The sequence below is a fragment of the Thalassophryne amazonica genome, chromosome 8, assembly GCF_902500255.1.
Source record: "Thalassophryne amazonica chromosome 8, fThaAma1.1, whole genome shotgun sequence".
Lineage (NCBI taxonomy): Eukaryota > Metazoa > Chordata > Actinopteri > Batrachoidiformes > Batrachoididae > Thalassophryne > Thalassophryne amazonica.
In genome coordinates, this window is record NC_047110.1 from 52,487,895 (window position 1) to 52,503,588 (window position 15,694).

General features: G+C 39.9%; 1 protein-coding gene across 1 annotated transcript; it reads left to right on the forward strand.

Moving 5' to 3' along the window:
* Positions 1 to 189: 189 nt before the first annotated feature.
* lmo2 (LIM domain only 2 (rhombotin-like 1)) lies at positions 190 to 15,419 on the forward strand. Its single transcript, XM_034176260.1, has 3 exons — positions 190 to 675; positions 9,399 to 9,614; positions 14,658 to 15,419. The coding sequence occupies exons 1-3, from the start codon at positions 635 to 637 to the stop codon at positions 14,881 to 14,883; spliced, it is 483 nt and encodes a 160-aa protein (XP_034032151.1). The 5' UTR covers positions 190 to 634; the 3' UTR covers positions 14,884 to 15,419.
* Positions 15,420 to 15,694: the final 275 nt, after the last annotated feature.

A 15,694-nucleotide genomic window follows, 5' to 3' on the forward strand; every position in this document is an offset into this window, starting at 1 on the left:
AATCAACCTGTGACAACCATCCCGGTCTCCCCCACAGAATACCAAAAACGTGTTACTGTAGAATACACAAACATTTTTGCAAGTTCAACGTATTATTCGCGATTTTTTTTTTTTTAAAGATGAACTTGATAAGAAAAGACAGGTTTATTGCATCACGACGCACCGTATGTGCGGTGTGAAGCGCGTCAAGAGCTCATGTGTCTGAGTCACGACGCGTCACTACCGCTTTAAGAGCCATTTCCCCCCATTGTCAAAAAGAGTCGTGAGCAGGAAGAGGGAAACGAAAGCTCAGACCTATTTAAACACGATGCTGCACCATCATAACGGCTTGATGTGGAGAAGCGCGGAAAACGCACGCACGGCCGCGCCAGTGACCCTCTCGGCCGATTGATGACGTTTTGACGCTCGGACCTCAAAGTGGCCGCAGGATGATCAGATGAGACATGGAAGTGTCACCTCAGCAAATGATGACAGTGTCCTCCATCTCCGTTTAGCTCAGTATTGACACATTTTCGTGTCTTGCGGCCATTTGTGGCGTATTTTTAAGTTTAAGACCGAACAGCCGGAGCAGGTGCGCCCTGCAGGATCAGGACTGTGAAACCATCTGGATCAGCTCGGACATCATCAGCCTGGAATGACATCCACCATAGAGAGGAAGACGCTGGAAGCCAATGAGTAAGTTGTATAAATGGTGATATTATTGGTATTATTATAGACGATATTACATCGATAGACATGTAATGGGAGAAGTCAGTGAACGCACCATCGTGAATGCGTTTAAAAACTAGAGAAACGCCACTGTTTATATTGTGCAGCACAAAAGCTTCAAGATAATAAGTAGAAAATGAGTGGACAGCAAAAGTTCGGGTGATCCGGAAGGATCAGTTTACAATTTACATATATTCATGTATTCACTTTTTAGTGCCAAGCTGTAGTATTCAAAGTGCTTTAACATTATTAACATGTAACTAAAGTAGTATAAACTGTACAGAGTCATATTTAAAGTGTATATGGACACTATAAAATACAGCACACTATATAATCAACAATAGCCAAACACATACCAGACACATTCTTTCATTTATTCATTTTCAAATTCAAAATTCAAATTTATTAATTTATATAGCGCCAATTCACGACAAAATCGTCTCAAGGCGCTTCACAACATAAAAAACAATTACAAATTTAAAACACAATAAAAACAACCATAAAAGAAAGACAGCAGTAAAAGAATACAAGATTAAAAACACATCATAACACTAATGATAAAACAGGGAAAATAAATGAGTCTTTAAACGTGATTTAAAGGTCTCCACAGTATCAGACTGCCGAATGTGTGCCGAGAGATCGTTCCACAGAGCTGGGGCACGGTAGGAAAAAGCTCTGTGACCAGCAGACTTTTTAATTCATCCTGGGAACACACAGAAGTCCTGCCCGAGCTGGTACATAGGGGCTTACCAGGTCAGCCAGATAGGGAGGTGCAAGTCCATGAACAATTTTATAAACTAAAATCAGTACTTTAAAATCCGATCTTGCAGAAACAGGAAGCCAGTGCAGGGACGCCAAGATTGGCGTAATGTGGTCAAACTTTCTGCTCCGTGTCAAAAGTCTGGCAGCAGCATTCTGAACCAACTGAAGACCCCTGATCCTGGACTGCAGTAAGCCAGAGAATAGAGCATTACAATAGTCCAATCTAGAAGAGACAAACGCATGAATCAAAGTCTCAGCATCAGCCATAGACAGAATAGGACGAATCCTCGCTATATTTCGCAAATGGAAGAAGGCAGTCCTTGTAATGTCTCTAATGTGGAGATCAAAGGACAACGCAGGATCAAAAATTACTCCAAGGTTCCTCACTTTATCCGTATGATGTATAACACACGGACCTAAGCTAAATGCTAGCTGATCAAATTGATGCTGATATCTCGCTGGACCAAAAACCATAACTTCAGTCTTATCAGAATTTAAAAGTAGGAAGTTCCTAGACATCCAACTTCTTACTGATGCAAGACAATCTTCCAAGGATTTTATGTGAGTAAGATTACCAGCAGTTATTGGCATATACAATTGAGTGTCATCAGCATAGCAATGAAAGGGAATCCCAAAACGCCGCAATATATTCCAGAGGGGTGCTACATAAAGAGAAAGAAGCAAGGGGCCCAAAACAGATCCCTGAGGAACCCCAAACTTCATGTTTCTACGATCGGAGGAGGTTCCATTACACAATACACAGTAAGAACGACTGGACAGGTACGACGTCAACCATGCAAGAGCAGTTCCAGTAATCCCAAAGTGATTTTCCATCTTATTGAGTAGAATATGGTAATCCACAGTGTCAAATGCAGCACTAAGATCCAGCAGCACCAGGACCGTAGTGATATCCGAGTCCATTGCTCGCAAAAGGTCATTCACTACTTTAGTAAGTGCTGTCTCTGTGGAGTGAAATTTTCTAAAAGCAGACTGCAGTGGCTCAAAAAGATTATTCTCAGTGAGGTAGTCCACGAGCTGTCGCGAGACCACTTTTTCCACGATTTTAGAACAAAATGACAGATTTGATATCGGTCTATAATTGTTCAATACACTAGGGTCGAGATTAGATTTTTTAAGTAATGGTTTGATCGCTGCAGACTTAAAACACTTAGGAACAGATCCAGAAGTTAATGAGAGATTTATAATTTCCAGCACAGTTGGTCCAAGAATGGGCCACAGGTCCTTAAACAGTTTTGTTGGTATAGGATCAATTAAACAGGTTGTGCTTTTAGTAGACGTCATGAGCTTCGTCAGTGCACCTAGCGAGATACCATCAAAATCTGTAAATCTGGATACCACCTCAGTGGGCGCATCCACCTCCACAGCAGTATGCAGTGGTTGGGCCAAAGCCTGCTGAGATATACTCAACCTAATATCCTCAATTTTCTTCTCGAAGTAATCCAAAAAGTCCTGTGCTGAGAAAGGAGAGTGAATAACTGGCTGCCCATGAATAAGAAGTGCTACAGTTTCAAACAAAAACTTGGAATTATGCTTATTTTTATTAATCAAATCAGAATAATAGGCACGCTTTGTAGCCAGTAGTGCCTGCTTATAATCCAAGACAGCATCTCGCCATGCAAGATGGAACACCTCTAACTTAGAACTACGCCATTTCCGTTCAAAACCTCGAGCCTTCTGCCTAAGGTCACGCAGGTAACCATTAAACCAAGGTGAGTATGCCTTGGGAAGGCGTGTCCTCAAGAGAGGAGGCGCAACCTTGTCCACTGTGGCCTTGAGCGCTGAGTTCAAGCCATCTGCAAGACTATCTACTGATTGAATATTCTCTAACCCCGAGGCCAAAATTTCAGGCAGTCTGGCTTTGAGTTCTATTATAATTGAAGGAGTATTGCGTCGCCGCAAAGAAAGACAAGGCTTTCGATCCTCTAGGCGCGGCAACATAAATGCACACCTAACAAATGAGTGGTCAGAGATCACTGAGGCAAGAGGCAAAATGTCAATGTTTGTGACAGCAAGGCCACGTGTGAGTACCAGATCAAGGGTATTTCCACTAGTATGTGTTGAATCCTGAATACATTGCTGGAATCCCAGCGCATCCACAAGTTCCATAAATGACTTGCAAAGGGGATCAGAGGGCTTATTTATGTGAATATTAAAATCACCAATAATCAAAATGTTGTCCACACTAGCTGACAGGCTAGAGATGAATGCACCAAATTCATCTAAAAATTCAGAATATGGGCCAGGAGGCCTATAAACAGTGACAACATGGCATGACTGATTTCCATACTTCTGACCCTGACAATATGTAGCATCATGGGCAGAGCGGGGAGTCAGATGCTCAAATGAATTATATTTATGCCCCCCGACGGTCAAGAAGGTAAACTTGGATTTATAGATAAAAGCAACACCCCCGCCTTGCTTCGCACAACGAGACATGTGACTGAACATGTTTTGTGACTGAACATTTTCTTAACATGTTTAGTCCTGTTGAGGCTCCCGGAGCCTACACAGTAAAATCACCAGTGTAGACCTAACACTGACAGTGTTAAATTAACACTGCCAGTGTACCTATGGTCCTACTCTGGTCAGAGTGGGACCATAGGTACACTGGCAGTGGTTACGTTTACATGCCGTTAATATTCGGGATAAGGTCAATATTCCGGTTTCTGAATCATTAGGAATAACCCGTTTACATGCTTAAGCAGACAGAGTTACTCCTGTATGGTCACAGGTATCATTTGGAATATCCCCATCTAAACAGTGACGCACGTCTTCCACCGGTGCTTGATTTTGTCTGGCGTTCGTGCAAATCTTGCTTTGCTATCTCTGTACTTTCTACCGTCAATAAAAGACATTATATTCATGTCTTTCACAATCTGGTTAAGCGCTGACGTAACGCATCACGTGATAAATCTGTTTCCGGGTCCAAAGACCTCCAAGTTTACAATTAAAGATACGTCTGTTTGATCCTTTTAAGGATTTACAGTTTAAGTTTAGTTTGTGTTTACATTGTGCGCAAACCTGCGTCCCTCCCTTTTCCGCCTCCACCTCCGTTAAACACATTCGTCTGGTTCTATTGTCAGAACACTTAATAAAACTTTTTTCTTTTACTTTACATATTTTATTATGCACAGGTAAAATATACATGTCTGTTTGTTGTTAAAAAATTATTTATTACAATAAACAGGACGTTAAAGTGCAAACAGGAAGCGATCGCAGCTCGCAGCAACAACCACTGAAAATAACGGAGAAACAACCTGAGCGTCTGACATTTTTACATAAAACAAACGCAGTAACAACGTCTATAAACCCAGTTAGTATATCCAGGAGAGTTTTAGGCACAATATACAAAGAGTTTTATGTTGCGATGTTAATGCTGTTGTCCGTGTGCAGCGGTTTAAGCGCAGCCTGATCAGATCGTCTCAGTGCAGTTCTCAGTGTTAATGAGAGCGCGCCTTTTTTGTTTGGAGCCGGAAGTTGAAAATCACATGATTTTATGGAGCGCTTCTCTGCCAGCCAGGGTGAAAGTAAGATTATTTAATAATTTCTGGACCAAGTTGAAAGAAATCTGAAAACACGCTGAAATACGGAGTATATCACAGAGAAATTAATCTCATTCGTGTATAGTCTTATATTAGCAGAATATACAATGTCAAAGTGACTGTCATGTGACCCACCAAATTGAGAGAAAAAACACTTCCATTCTATGAATTTGCTCTTACAGAATATCTCAGGATGGAAAACCCAATGTGACGAAAAACCCCAAGGCTAATTAAAAAGGGATAAATTGAGACTTCTAATGGTGCGATATTTATCACACAAAACAGGTAGTAAAACTGAAGTCAGTACTTAACAGAATACACCCCAACACAAAAAATAAATCACTTTATAACCTTTTTCAGCCATTTTAGTCATTTCCCTACATCATTTATATTACATATAATACACACTTATGAAAGCTCACAACACAATTTCTTATTATTTATTTTGTATTTATTTAATCAGCTGATAATGTTTTGTCAGCTTTTTGCTGGACCTGAACGCTGCACAAAACAGCATTTTCAGATCACTTTAACCCAAGTTTAAGTCAACGCATCATAGATGTCTATTTAATCTAATGACTGACAACGCGAAATAATGCTAAGCAACATGGAGGCTGATGGCAACAGCTCACAGGCTGCATCCGCCATCTAGTGCATTAAATACAAATCGATGGGTAAAATAGAGGTAATACAATCAAATTTGCTGATCTGCTTTAGAACTACAGCAGCAGCATTCTGAATAATAATATTATGGGTTAAGCAATTCTAGATAAAAAAAAAAAGCATGTAGCAGCATCTTTGCATCAACCATCAACAACATAGGGCAAATCTTCACTACATTGCACAGCTAAAAGAAAGCATTATTTGTCCTGTATGTGGACCAAAAAGCGTGTTGTATTAAAGATCACCAGAAGATGTTATTACCTTATCTCTATTGTAATAATAACATAAATAAAATAATAATTCTGGATGCAACAAACAATTCATAGTCGATTAATAGCCAAAATAATCAACTGATTAGTTGTTCAGTCTATAAAACCTCAGAAAATGGTGAAACAATGTTGATGAATGTTTTCCAGAGCCCATTGTGATGCCTCATATTATGCTTATTATATGATGCCAAAATGATCATTGTCATTTGAGTGGTGGATCATCATCATCATGTGACATTCATTATTTGTCCCATTGTATGTGATGTCATGTATCGTGCATTTGAGTTCTGTTTACCATGCATTTTTCTACAATATGATTCAGTCTATTAGCTTTTTGTAAAAATGTATCCATGATATGAGGAAGCTAAATACAATAGCTGCAGTGTTTATGGGGATATATTCAGTGTCCCAAAGCACTATCAGATGAAGAATTAGACATCTACTTATGGTGATTTTTCACTGGATTGAGGAAGGCAGACGTGTCCCTCCACACATCATTGAGGAGCGAAAAGGTGCACGTTGAGCTTAGTGGTGTGTCAGCTCACCTGCCAGCCAGAATGCACTGTTGGGCAATCACAAAAGTGACTCTGCCCTTTGCTGTTGGCTTCCTGTTCTTACAAGAAAGACTCATCTAATTTTAAGTAAAATTTCAAGGGACATGGATCTATTTAGGTGTCATATAAAACAAATAATGAATGTTTGCAATTAGTGCAATGGAAGGAATCTTTGCACAAGTTGAAAAATGTAACATACCCCTTACCAAAAAGTAGTACATGCAAGTATGTTTCAAGTATACTTCCAGTTTACTTTTTATATACTTATCAGTACTATTTTTTGGTAAGGGACCATCAGTGGTGGGCACAGCTAATCAAAAAGTTAGCTTCAATTACCATTAATCCGATGACTCAAAAGTTATCTTTTATGACACTAAACCGATCAACTGCTAAAAAAATTAATTTTTATTACAGATAACCGATACCTTTTAGTACTGATTCGGATACAGCCACATCAGATTACACTATCGGCTTCTGATAAACCAGTTTCACTTTAAGCACTGCAGGGGCTGCTGGGTAAATTCAAGGATAACAAACACATAAGAATGCATGAAAAATGAATGAATAAAAAATAAAACTCCAAACACTGTCATCATCTTTCAAAAGCAGTAAAACACAGTATTAGAAGTCATAGTTTATCTCTGTGTTATACAGGGTGGGCCAATAAAATGTCACCAGTTTTTGATCGTACACAAGTTTTTGAAATGAGAACTTATTCTAAAATTTTATTTACAGACTTGTAACAGAAGCATCAAATTAACATTTGATACCAAAGTTTTCCCACTTTGTCTCTTGTTTTCCGCACAGTTCAATAATTGATGACATGTTCAATCCACGCTCCTCTTCTTTGGATTACAGCTGCAACACGCACATTGAAGTTTGTGATGACATTGCCACACATCTCAAGAGAGATTCTCTGAATTTCTTTTTCATTTTCAGGAATTGATATTCCTGAAAATGAAAAAGAAATCTTTGTTATATTGGAAATTGTACAAATTAAAAAGGTGGTAACATTTTATTGACCCACCCTGTATATCATATAATATATAATTTCCGAACTAAAAAGCTGCTGCTTTTTTCACATGCTTTGAACCCTGCAACTTAAACAACTGAAATATGTCCATTAATGCATTGATTGGCAGAGTAAAAGACACGTAGTAAATAGAAATTCTTACCTGTTAATTTCAGTGGGATTCATCTGAAGAAATAATCCACATAAAGTATCCTTTTTTTAAAATCCAAAACAGTGTCAAAACGGTGAAGAAAAGTCCCCCTGTACACAGCTGCGCCGTGAGAACTCCTCTTCCACACCAAGTCTTGGCTATTAAATTATACCGTCAACCACAGAGAAATAAAATAATGTTAAAAATAGTCCGTTTTGTTTTTGTGTCGAGTCGGCAATAACACTCACTGTAACACCCAAAGTGAACTTGAACTACATTACCCACAATGTTCCCTGCATCGACCGGCCAATCATGTTTTGTGCTTCATGATGATGTCATCAGCAAGCGACAGGCAGCCAGTCTGCCACAAACACACAACCGAAGGACTAAAATGTTTGATTTTAGGGTTTACAAATGTTTTTGACCTTTAAACTTTGTTCACTTTACCAGCAAAAAAATTGTTAATGGACTGAAAGTTATCTGAACTAAATTTATCGGAAGATAATTGGTCCGATGATGATTTTGAAACTTATCTGAAAAGTTAATCCGCTACCAAAAACATTAGCTTCGATAATTATCTGTTATCGGATTATATGAAGTGCCTACCACTGCATACCATTCAACGAGGCACAGACGAGTGAGAGAAATTGTGCTATGTGGCCTCCAGGTTGTAATATCAGTTAGTGTGATTTTAATTATTTGCCCACTAGATGACAGTAATCTGTAATGTTTTGTCAAAAGAAGCTTCAAGTTGTTGATGAAACAGTTATTTTTTCCAGACCCAAAGTCTAAAATTGTGGCTAATATTCAGAGTTAAGGAAGACAAATAAAATTAAATCTATATGGTGGAAGTGGATAATGAAGAAAATATTTATTTTTCTCAACTGGCAAGATGGTCTCATGGCAAGTCGTGATTCAGCAGCACGAAATATACATTAATCTATTAGTTTGTAATATTGTGACAAAAAGCGGCTCATTATCATCACAGCAGCACAAATTCATTCTAATTCATTCTGTGATGGCTGCACGAAATTAAAAGTGAAGCGGGGGGGTCGGGGATGGTTATGTTTAGGGTGGGGGGAAGGAGTAAGATTAGCTTATGGTTAAGGTTAGGGTTGGGGGTAGGAACAGGGTTAGGAATAGTGACCGTCACGAAAATTTGACTCATTTTGTGACAGTAGCACAAAAAAACAAAAAACAAAAACGTGAGACTGGGCTGCAACTGAGTACCTGAATAATTCAATGATTTCATTCATCCATCCATTTTCTATACCGGCTTACTCCAGTTAAGAGTCCCAGGGGTGGGGGTGGGGGCTGGATCCTATCCCAGTGGTCAGAGGGCATTAGGCGGGGTACACCCTGAACAGGATGCCAGTCTATCACAGGGCCACAAATAAAAAGACAAACCCATTCACACACCTACAGTCAATTTAAAGTTTCCAATTCACCCAACACATATTTTTTTTTTGGATATCGAAGCTGGAGTTCACAGCGGGAACCCACGCAAGCACTGCTAGAACATGCAAACTCCACACAGAAAGGCCACAGGTGGCGACTGAACCCACGACTTTCTTGCTGTGAAGCAACAGTGCTAACCACTAAGCTGGCTGCCTATCAGCTCAAAATAAATTGGATCAACCAGAATATTTTATGTGCTCTAATATTTGCATTTTTACAACCACTGAATATGAGATGACTTTAACCTATATTCTGCAGGGAGCCAGTGGATGAAGTCCTCCAGATACCCCCATCTCTGCTAACATGTGGTGGGTGCCAGCAGAGTATCGGTGACCGTTTTTTCCTGAAGGCCATAGAACAGTACTGGCATGAAGACTGTCTGAGCTGTGACCTCTGTGGTTGCCGACTCGGGGAGGTGGGCCGCCGGCTGTATTATAAACTGGGAAGGAAACTGTGCCGGCGAGATTACCTCAGGTTGGTCTCAACAGAACTGTTGGCAAGAGCCAAACTATAACATGTGCTTAGACAGACATCGCTTTGATTGGTTCTGGAGTGAGTGCTGTTTTAAATGTAAATGGTTGCAGAACTGATGCCATACTGTCTCACATAGTGAACATCAAGAATGAGCCCAAATCTAACAGATATAAAATCATGTTATTCCATCTTTTTTGAGATTTCTAAATTCACTCCCAGACACAGCTTGCTTCTCTAATCTCAACTATGCTTTATTAATGATAAAAACACAAATGTGTAAAGACACTTGCATCTCAAAAAACATATGACTGTTGAGCGCAAACATAGGGTGGTGTGTTAGTCTAATAATTAATCATGTCTGTGTTTTGGTTGTAATATGAAATAAACCAGTCAGATAACCATCTGTCATTTCCTTCAAAGCTAGGGTTCACCAACCCTGTTCCTGGAGCGCCCCTGCCCTGCTTGTTTCCTAACTCTTCCTATTTCACGCTCAGGCAATTAACTCTATCATGTGTACTCAGCCAATCAAGAGCAGGAAAACACCACTTTTAAAAGATCACGTGTGACTTGAGGAGGTAGATGTGGAAAACATGTAGGACAGGTACTCTCCACCCTCATGGAGGCTGCCATGTTAATACAGTAGCCCAAAAGAGACATAGTTACTCCACCTTTCATGTTTGCAGTGCAATAAGAACACTGAAGCAAAAAGAAGAGGAGTCAGTGGTTGCTCAACTATACTCTGTCTACTGGTTGCTAATGCAGGTTAAAGAGTTTAAGAACCCTCATTTTTGTGAAATCGCCAATGAAGTAAAAACATAAAGGGAAACAAAATTGGAACTGGCAAAAGCAGAATGCAGTCTGCAACCTCAGCAGTAGATGACACTAAATCCCACACAGTGTAGCAGTACCCTCTGGAATCCAGGGTATAATTCGCCAATTTTGACTACTTTTGAATACTGCACTGTATAAATAGCAGAAAAACTCTGCTTTCGACTTCATAGCATGAAGAGCCCAACTTCCTCCGGACGGGCTGCAAGGCCATTGCAGGTTACTTCCCTAGTCAAGGCTGATGCGCCTTTACACTTAGGTGAACTAGGATGATGTAGAGTCTTGTTAAAGGACACAGACAGGTTGCATGACTGGGAATCAAACCCACATCTACATATTGGTAGCCCTGAGCTACCTGCTCTTTGTTGGGTCACAAAGAAATCAGCTCTGCAATCTTGTTTTGCTGGACTGTCTAATTGTCCTTCAGTTCACTGTTGGCATGCAATTCTTGCTGTTGGGAAAGTGTAGTGACACGGACCCACAACAGGGGGCGTAAATGAATGGACAATGGGTGAGCCAAAAGTATAACACTTTACTGTTGTGAATGTGCACAACGAAATACAGACAATCACAGAATTTGTATGCAATCAATATACAAAGGTGACGTGTGGGCAGGCTCGAGGATAGAAGACGTCTGTCCAGAGAAGAGCCGGGCCCCACACGATTTCCACTGCCAACGGGTCTGAAGCACACCGGAGCCGCCAAGTCCTGAGTCCCCAGGTGGCCACCGTCTCCAGCTGTCAGACTTAGTACTGCTGGCAGGAAGCAGAAACAGTTAATGGTGGGTGTATGTACACACCCAGTAAACAGTCAGTAAACACGTTCTTTCTGTAGCCGGGTGGGAAAAACACCTCCACCTTTAATCCAGAAGACTAGGCACGTGCAGAAATCTGTGAGTACTTATCCCAGTTTGGCGTGGTGAGCGAAAACGTCAGCCCTCCACGAACCACAAACCCAGCCTCCAGCTGCAAGCACTCACCAACTGCAAAAGTACAGATGCAAAACGGTCAGCAATACGGCTGAGTAGTTTACCTATTTGGTAGACGATATCTTGGCAGGGAGGTGGAGTTGCTGCCCGGCTTTTATGGAGATGGTGATGAGGTGGTGATGAGTGACAGCTGTCAGGTGGTGATGAGAGACAGCTGTCATTCCCGGTTGCTCCCGTGAGGCGGCTGCGCCCTCTCGTGCCTGAAGCCTGCACTTCAGGCAGGGCGCCCTCTGGTGGTGGGCCAGCAGTACCTCCTCTTCAGCGGCCCACACAACACATGATGGACATGGTGACTGTTGTATATTCATTGGAACTCTACAGATTTCTGCTTATATTTCTTCTTTCCAGATGACAGTTAAAAAACATTTACAAAAATCCATTGTTTTTTAATGGTTAAAAAAGTAATTGTGTAAAAAAATACAATAAAAATGTGGAAATACCTTTAGAGAACATCCTGTAAATTTTAGTATAAAGCTCTGATTTGCAAAAATGTACGTTTTAAACATGTAGATCCAACTGCATTTTTCTACTAAATTAACATTATCATGCTAGTAATAATTTCTGTGGAATTTAATTGCAGTTACAGTATAACTTAGTGTACAGTGAATCCCATTCGCTCTGGGCCACTGTGGGAGGTTTGGCCTGGAATCAACATGTTGATCTGGTTTTTCTCACACTAGCTGCACAAGGTAAATGGGCCTCAGGCAGCCTTGAACCTAGGATATTTTGATTGGGAGACAAGCAAGCACTGCTGGGATATGCTCCAGCCACCCCCACCACCACCACTGTGCCGCTTAATTGGAGTAAGTGGTTGATGATGACCAGTGATGCCGGTACTCTAATCTGACCACTTTTTTTTAGTAACGAGTAATCTAACGCGTTAATCTTTCCAAATCAGTAATCAGATTAAAGTTACTTCTCCATGTCACTGTGCGTTACTATTATTTTTCATTGTGGGTCGATAGCAGCATTAAACTTGGTCTGTGGGCAGGAGGTCGGGGTTCGACTGAACTGCCCACTTTAAGCGAACTGTGAGCTTTTAATCCACGGTTTTTTGCAGCTGCTGGACTCGTCCTCACCTCTTAAAGCGCGGTGATCAGCACACCTGCACTGAACTTTACAAAGACATTTTTATACTTTTTTTCCTCCTTTATTTAGAATTCTGAGCTGAGCCGCTCTGTATCTGGTCGTTAAAAGCAGTTGATCCTCCGCGACGCGTCAACAATTAACACTATTTTCCACTCAGATGCACCTAAACTCTCTTTCTGAGGACCACATGATGTGAAAACGCAATAAAACTTTCTTACCTGTAAATCTGGTCATGTTTTCTGCATAAATAAATGTTATCCATTCTTTGTGCTCAAACGCCAAAGCAGGGGCGAATCCAGATGGAATGGGGGCGTGGGGCAAGGATGTGCCCCCCTCACAACACCCCTAGATTAAAGGTCCAGTTTTGAAGCCGTTTTTCACTACAACTAATATTGCTTAAAATAATAATAATTTCGACAAGTAAAATGTTTAGAGAGAATTTAAATGTTAGAAAAATGTTAGAATTTAATAGTTACCTTTATAAACAATGTAGGTTTGAAATTGCAAGTTTTACTGTTACAGTGCTGTCAACAGTTAAATATGAGGTCAAGAAAGAGGTCTTTATTTTACTTTTTATAAAACAAGTATTTATTTTCATTGAAGTCAAGAAAGGGTGACTATAAAGTGAGTTTTGGCAAAACAGGTATCATTGTCATGTTGAGGTGGCAGAGGGTTGTTGTCGGCAGCTGGGGAAAGTAACTAAAAAAGTAACTAGTAATCTAACTTAGTTACTTTTACAATTGAGTAATCAGTAAAGTAACTAAGTTACTTTTACAATTGAGTAATCAGTAAAGTAACTAAGTTACTTTTTCAAAGTAACTGTGGCAACACTGATGATGAGTGAGTGGGCGAGTGACAAGCATGCTTCCTGTTGCAACACTGTGCTATCACACAAAAAATGAAGTCATATTGTCATATAATCATAATTTTTTCTGTACTTGTATGGCATCAGAGGAGTCCTGAAAAAAGTCTATTTAGAATTGAGTAGAATATATGAATAGGATAAAACAGATTCTATAGTTTAATTGTAATTCACACCATGAGACAGAATGGTAGTGCACGCTATTACTGTGCTTCCTTAAAGCTGTACAGCCTCTGGGTTATTTAAAGATGTAAGTCATAAAAATATTTTTCTTTGGCACCACTATAATTTTACTCTTTAGCATTTACATGGGGGATTCATAATAACCAATTGCCAATATGATCGACTTTCACGATGTTTGGAAACAACTTAGAATTTCGACCCCTGATGGGTCAAAATTCGAGCAGTCAGATGCCATGACATTTAAGCAACATCATAGATCACATGGGGCCTTCCCCTGAGCTGTGCAAGGTACCTGGGAAGGACATGGTGAGTGTTAATCAGAGTAAAGAAAGGCAGTGTGACGTCAGCTGGCTGCTTGCTTTTACAAAATAAACCAAGATAGCAGAAAACACTCCAAAACAGCTTACTTCTGTGTATATCTAATATATTTCTCATACATTTCCTAAAAGTTAGTGAGAAATAAACACTTCTAGATCTAAAAATGCTGTTTTTGTAACAACATAACACCTCTGAAGTGATTTACAAGACATCTTATGGATGTTAGTGTGCATTCCCCATGAACACACATCAAGCAAGTGGGTCAGGTCACAGGTAATCTCAAAACCTCACGCATGTACACATGCACATCCTCCTGCAGTTTTCCTGCACAATGACATTTGAAGAAAGAGACAGTATGTGCCATGGAATTCCCCCAGATAAATATGTTCTCTTCAATTAAATGAGCTGCAATTTTGCAACGTTATAAAAATAAATTTACATTATAATGCCTGGGTTTCAGTAGAAAATAATTTTGTCAGTTTTGTGACATTTGAAAGGCCGACCAGCTTTAACAAAGGAACTATCCCCGGTTGAAGGCTGTCTGGACCCCATTCAACTTTTATTATTATTATTATTATTTTTGCAAATTACAGTGGCTTTACACTGTAAAATTTACAGTGTTTTTTGGAAAGGTATTTACATATTTGTACTGGGTTTTTAAAAGAATTATTCTGGCAACTATAGCTGCCAGTTTTTTCCCATGAAGACATTTTTTTAACCAGTGTATAAGAATTTTATTTTAAACCATGTTGACCCTCTCCTCTTACCCTCTTAGGCTTTTTGGCCAGGATGGCCTCTGTGCTTCCTGTGAGAAGAGGATCCGTGCGTTCGAGATGACTATGCGTGTACGGGACAAGGTGTACCACCTGGAATGCTTCAAGTGTGCTGCCTGCCAGAAACACTTCTGCGTCGGTGACCGCTACCTGCTCATCAATTCGGATATTGTGTGTGAGCAGGACATCTTTGAGTGGACCAAACTCAACAACAGCAGTGTGGTTTAGACTGAAGGGGGGCGGGGGCACGTCTCAGCATGATAGTGTCAGGGGAATGAATGCACCATAATGAAGCAATGAAAAGACTTTCTTTAGCCTTATATATAGGCTTTGATGAACACTTTGATCATGCAGAATCATCCTAACATAAAATGGAACGGCCACCTATTGGAACTGCTCTCAGCCGCAGACTCATGAAGGCTGCACCAGCAATGACAAACTTACTATATAAGATGTTGTGCTTAAATGCAAAAACACTGAAAATTTAAACCTGCAATAATAGTCATTTGATATTCATGCTTTAGGATTTTTTTTAAAAGTAATGAACAATAAGAATTTCTTGTATAATTCAAATATGATGGCACTGTATTGCCAGGTTCAACTGGTGGCGCCCTCTAGTGATGGAGGGAGCCCATTCAATATTAACTTTCCTGACTGAGGATGTTTTCAGTATTTCTTTTATAATTTTAATAAGTCTCTACACTTGCATCCAATACTTTTTGGTAGCTGTGTGTCAGTTTATTAAATAAACTACTGGTATTTGATTTGAGTGTTTTATTGATGATGAGCTTGTCCAAATGAATGCAGGAAGATTTCCTTTCCTACTGTAAGGAAGTACAGTGTAGTCCTACTGTAGTCTGCAGAAAGCGTAATGTCATATGCTATTCCTATTTTTTGTGACTTTTATGTGTTCACTTATATTTTATCATTCACTCCTTATGTTAGGATAGGCTTGGCTTCACTCATAGATAAAATGGATGTTTCAAGGCCCAATGTATAAATAGACCACTGACGCAATGGCATAAGACTTCTGGCTATA

Excerpts from the sequence above, each read along its gene's own strand:
- lmo2 (XM_034176260.1), top strand. The coding sequence starts at position 635 with ATGACATCCACCATAGAGAGGAAGACGCTGGAAGCCAATGA. Across the intron at positions 676-9,398 it reads AAGACGCTGGAAGCCAATGA|GGAGCCAGTGGATGAAGTCC; the intron begins GTAAGTTGTATA and ends TATATTCTGCAG. Across the intron at positions 9,615-14,657 it reads TGCCGGCGAGATTACCTCAG|GCTTTTTGGCCAGGATGGCC; the intron begins GTTGGTCTCAAC and ends TTACCCTCTTAG.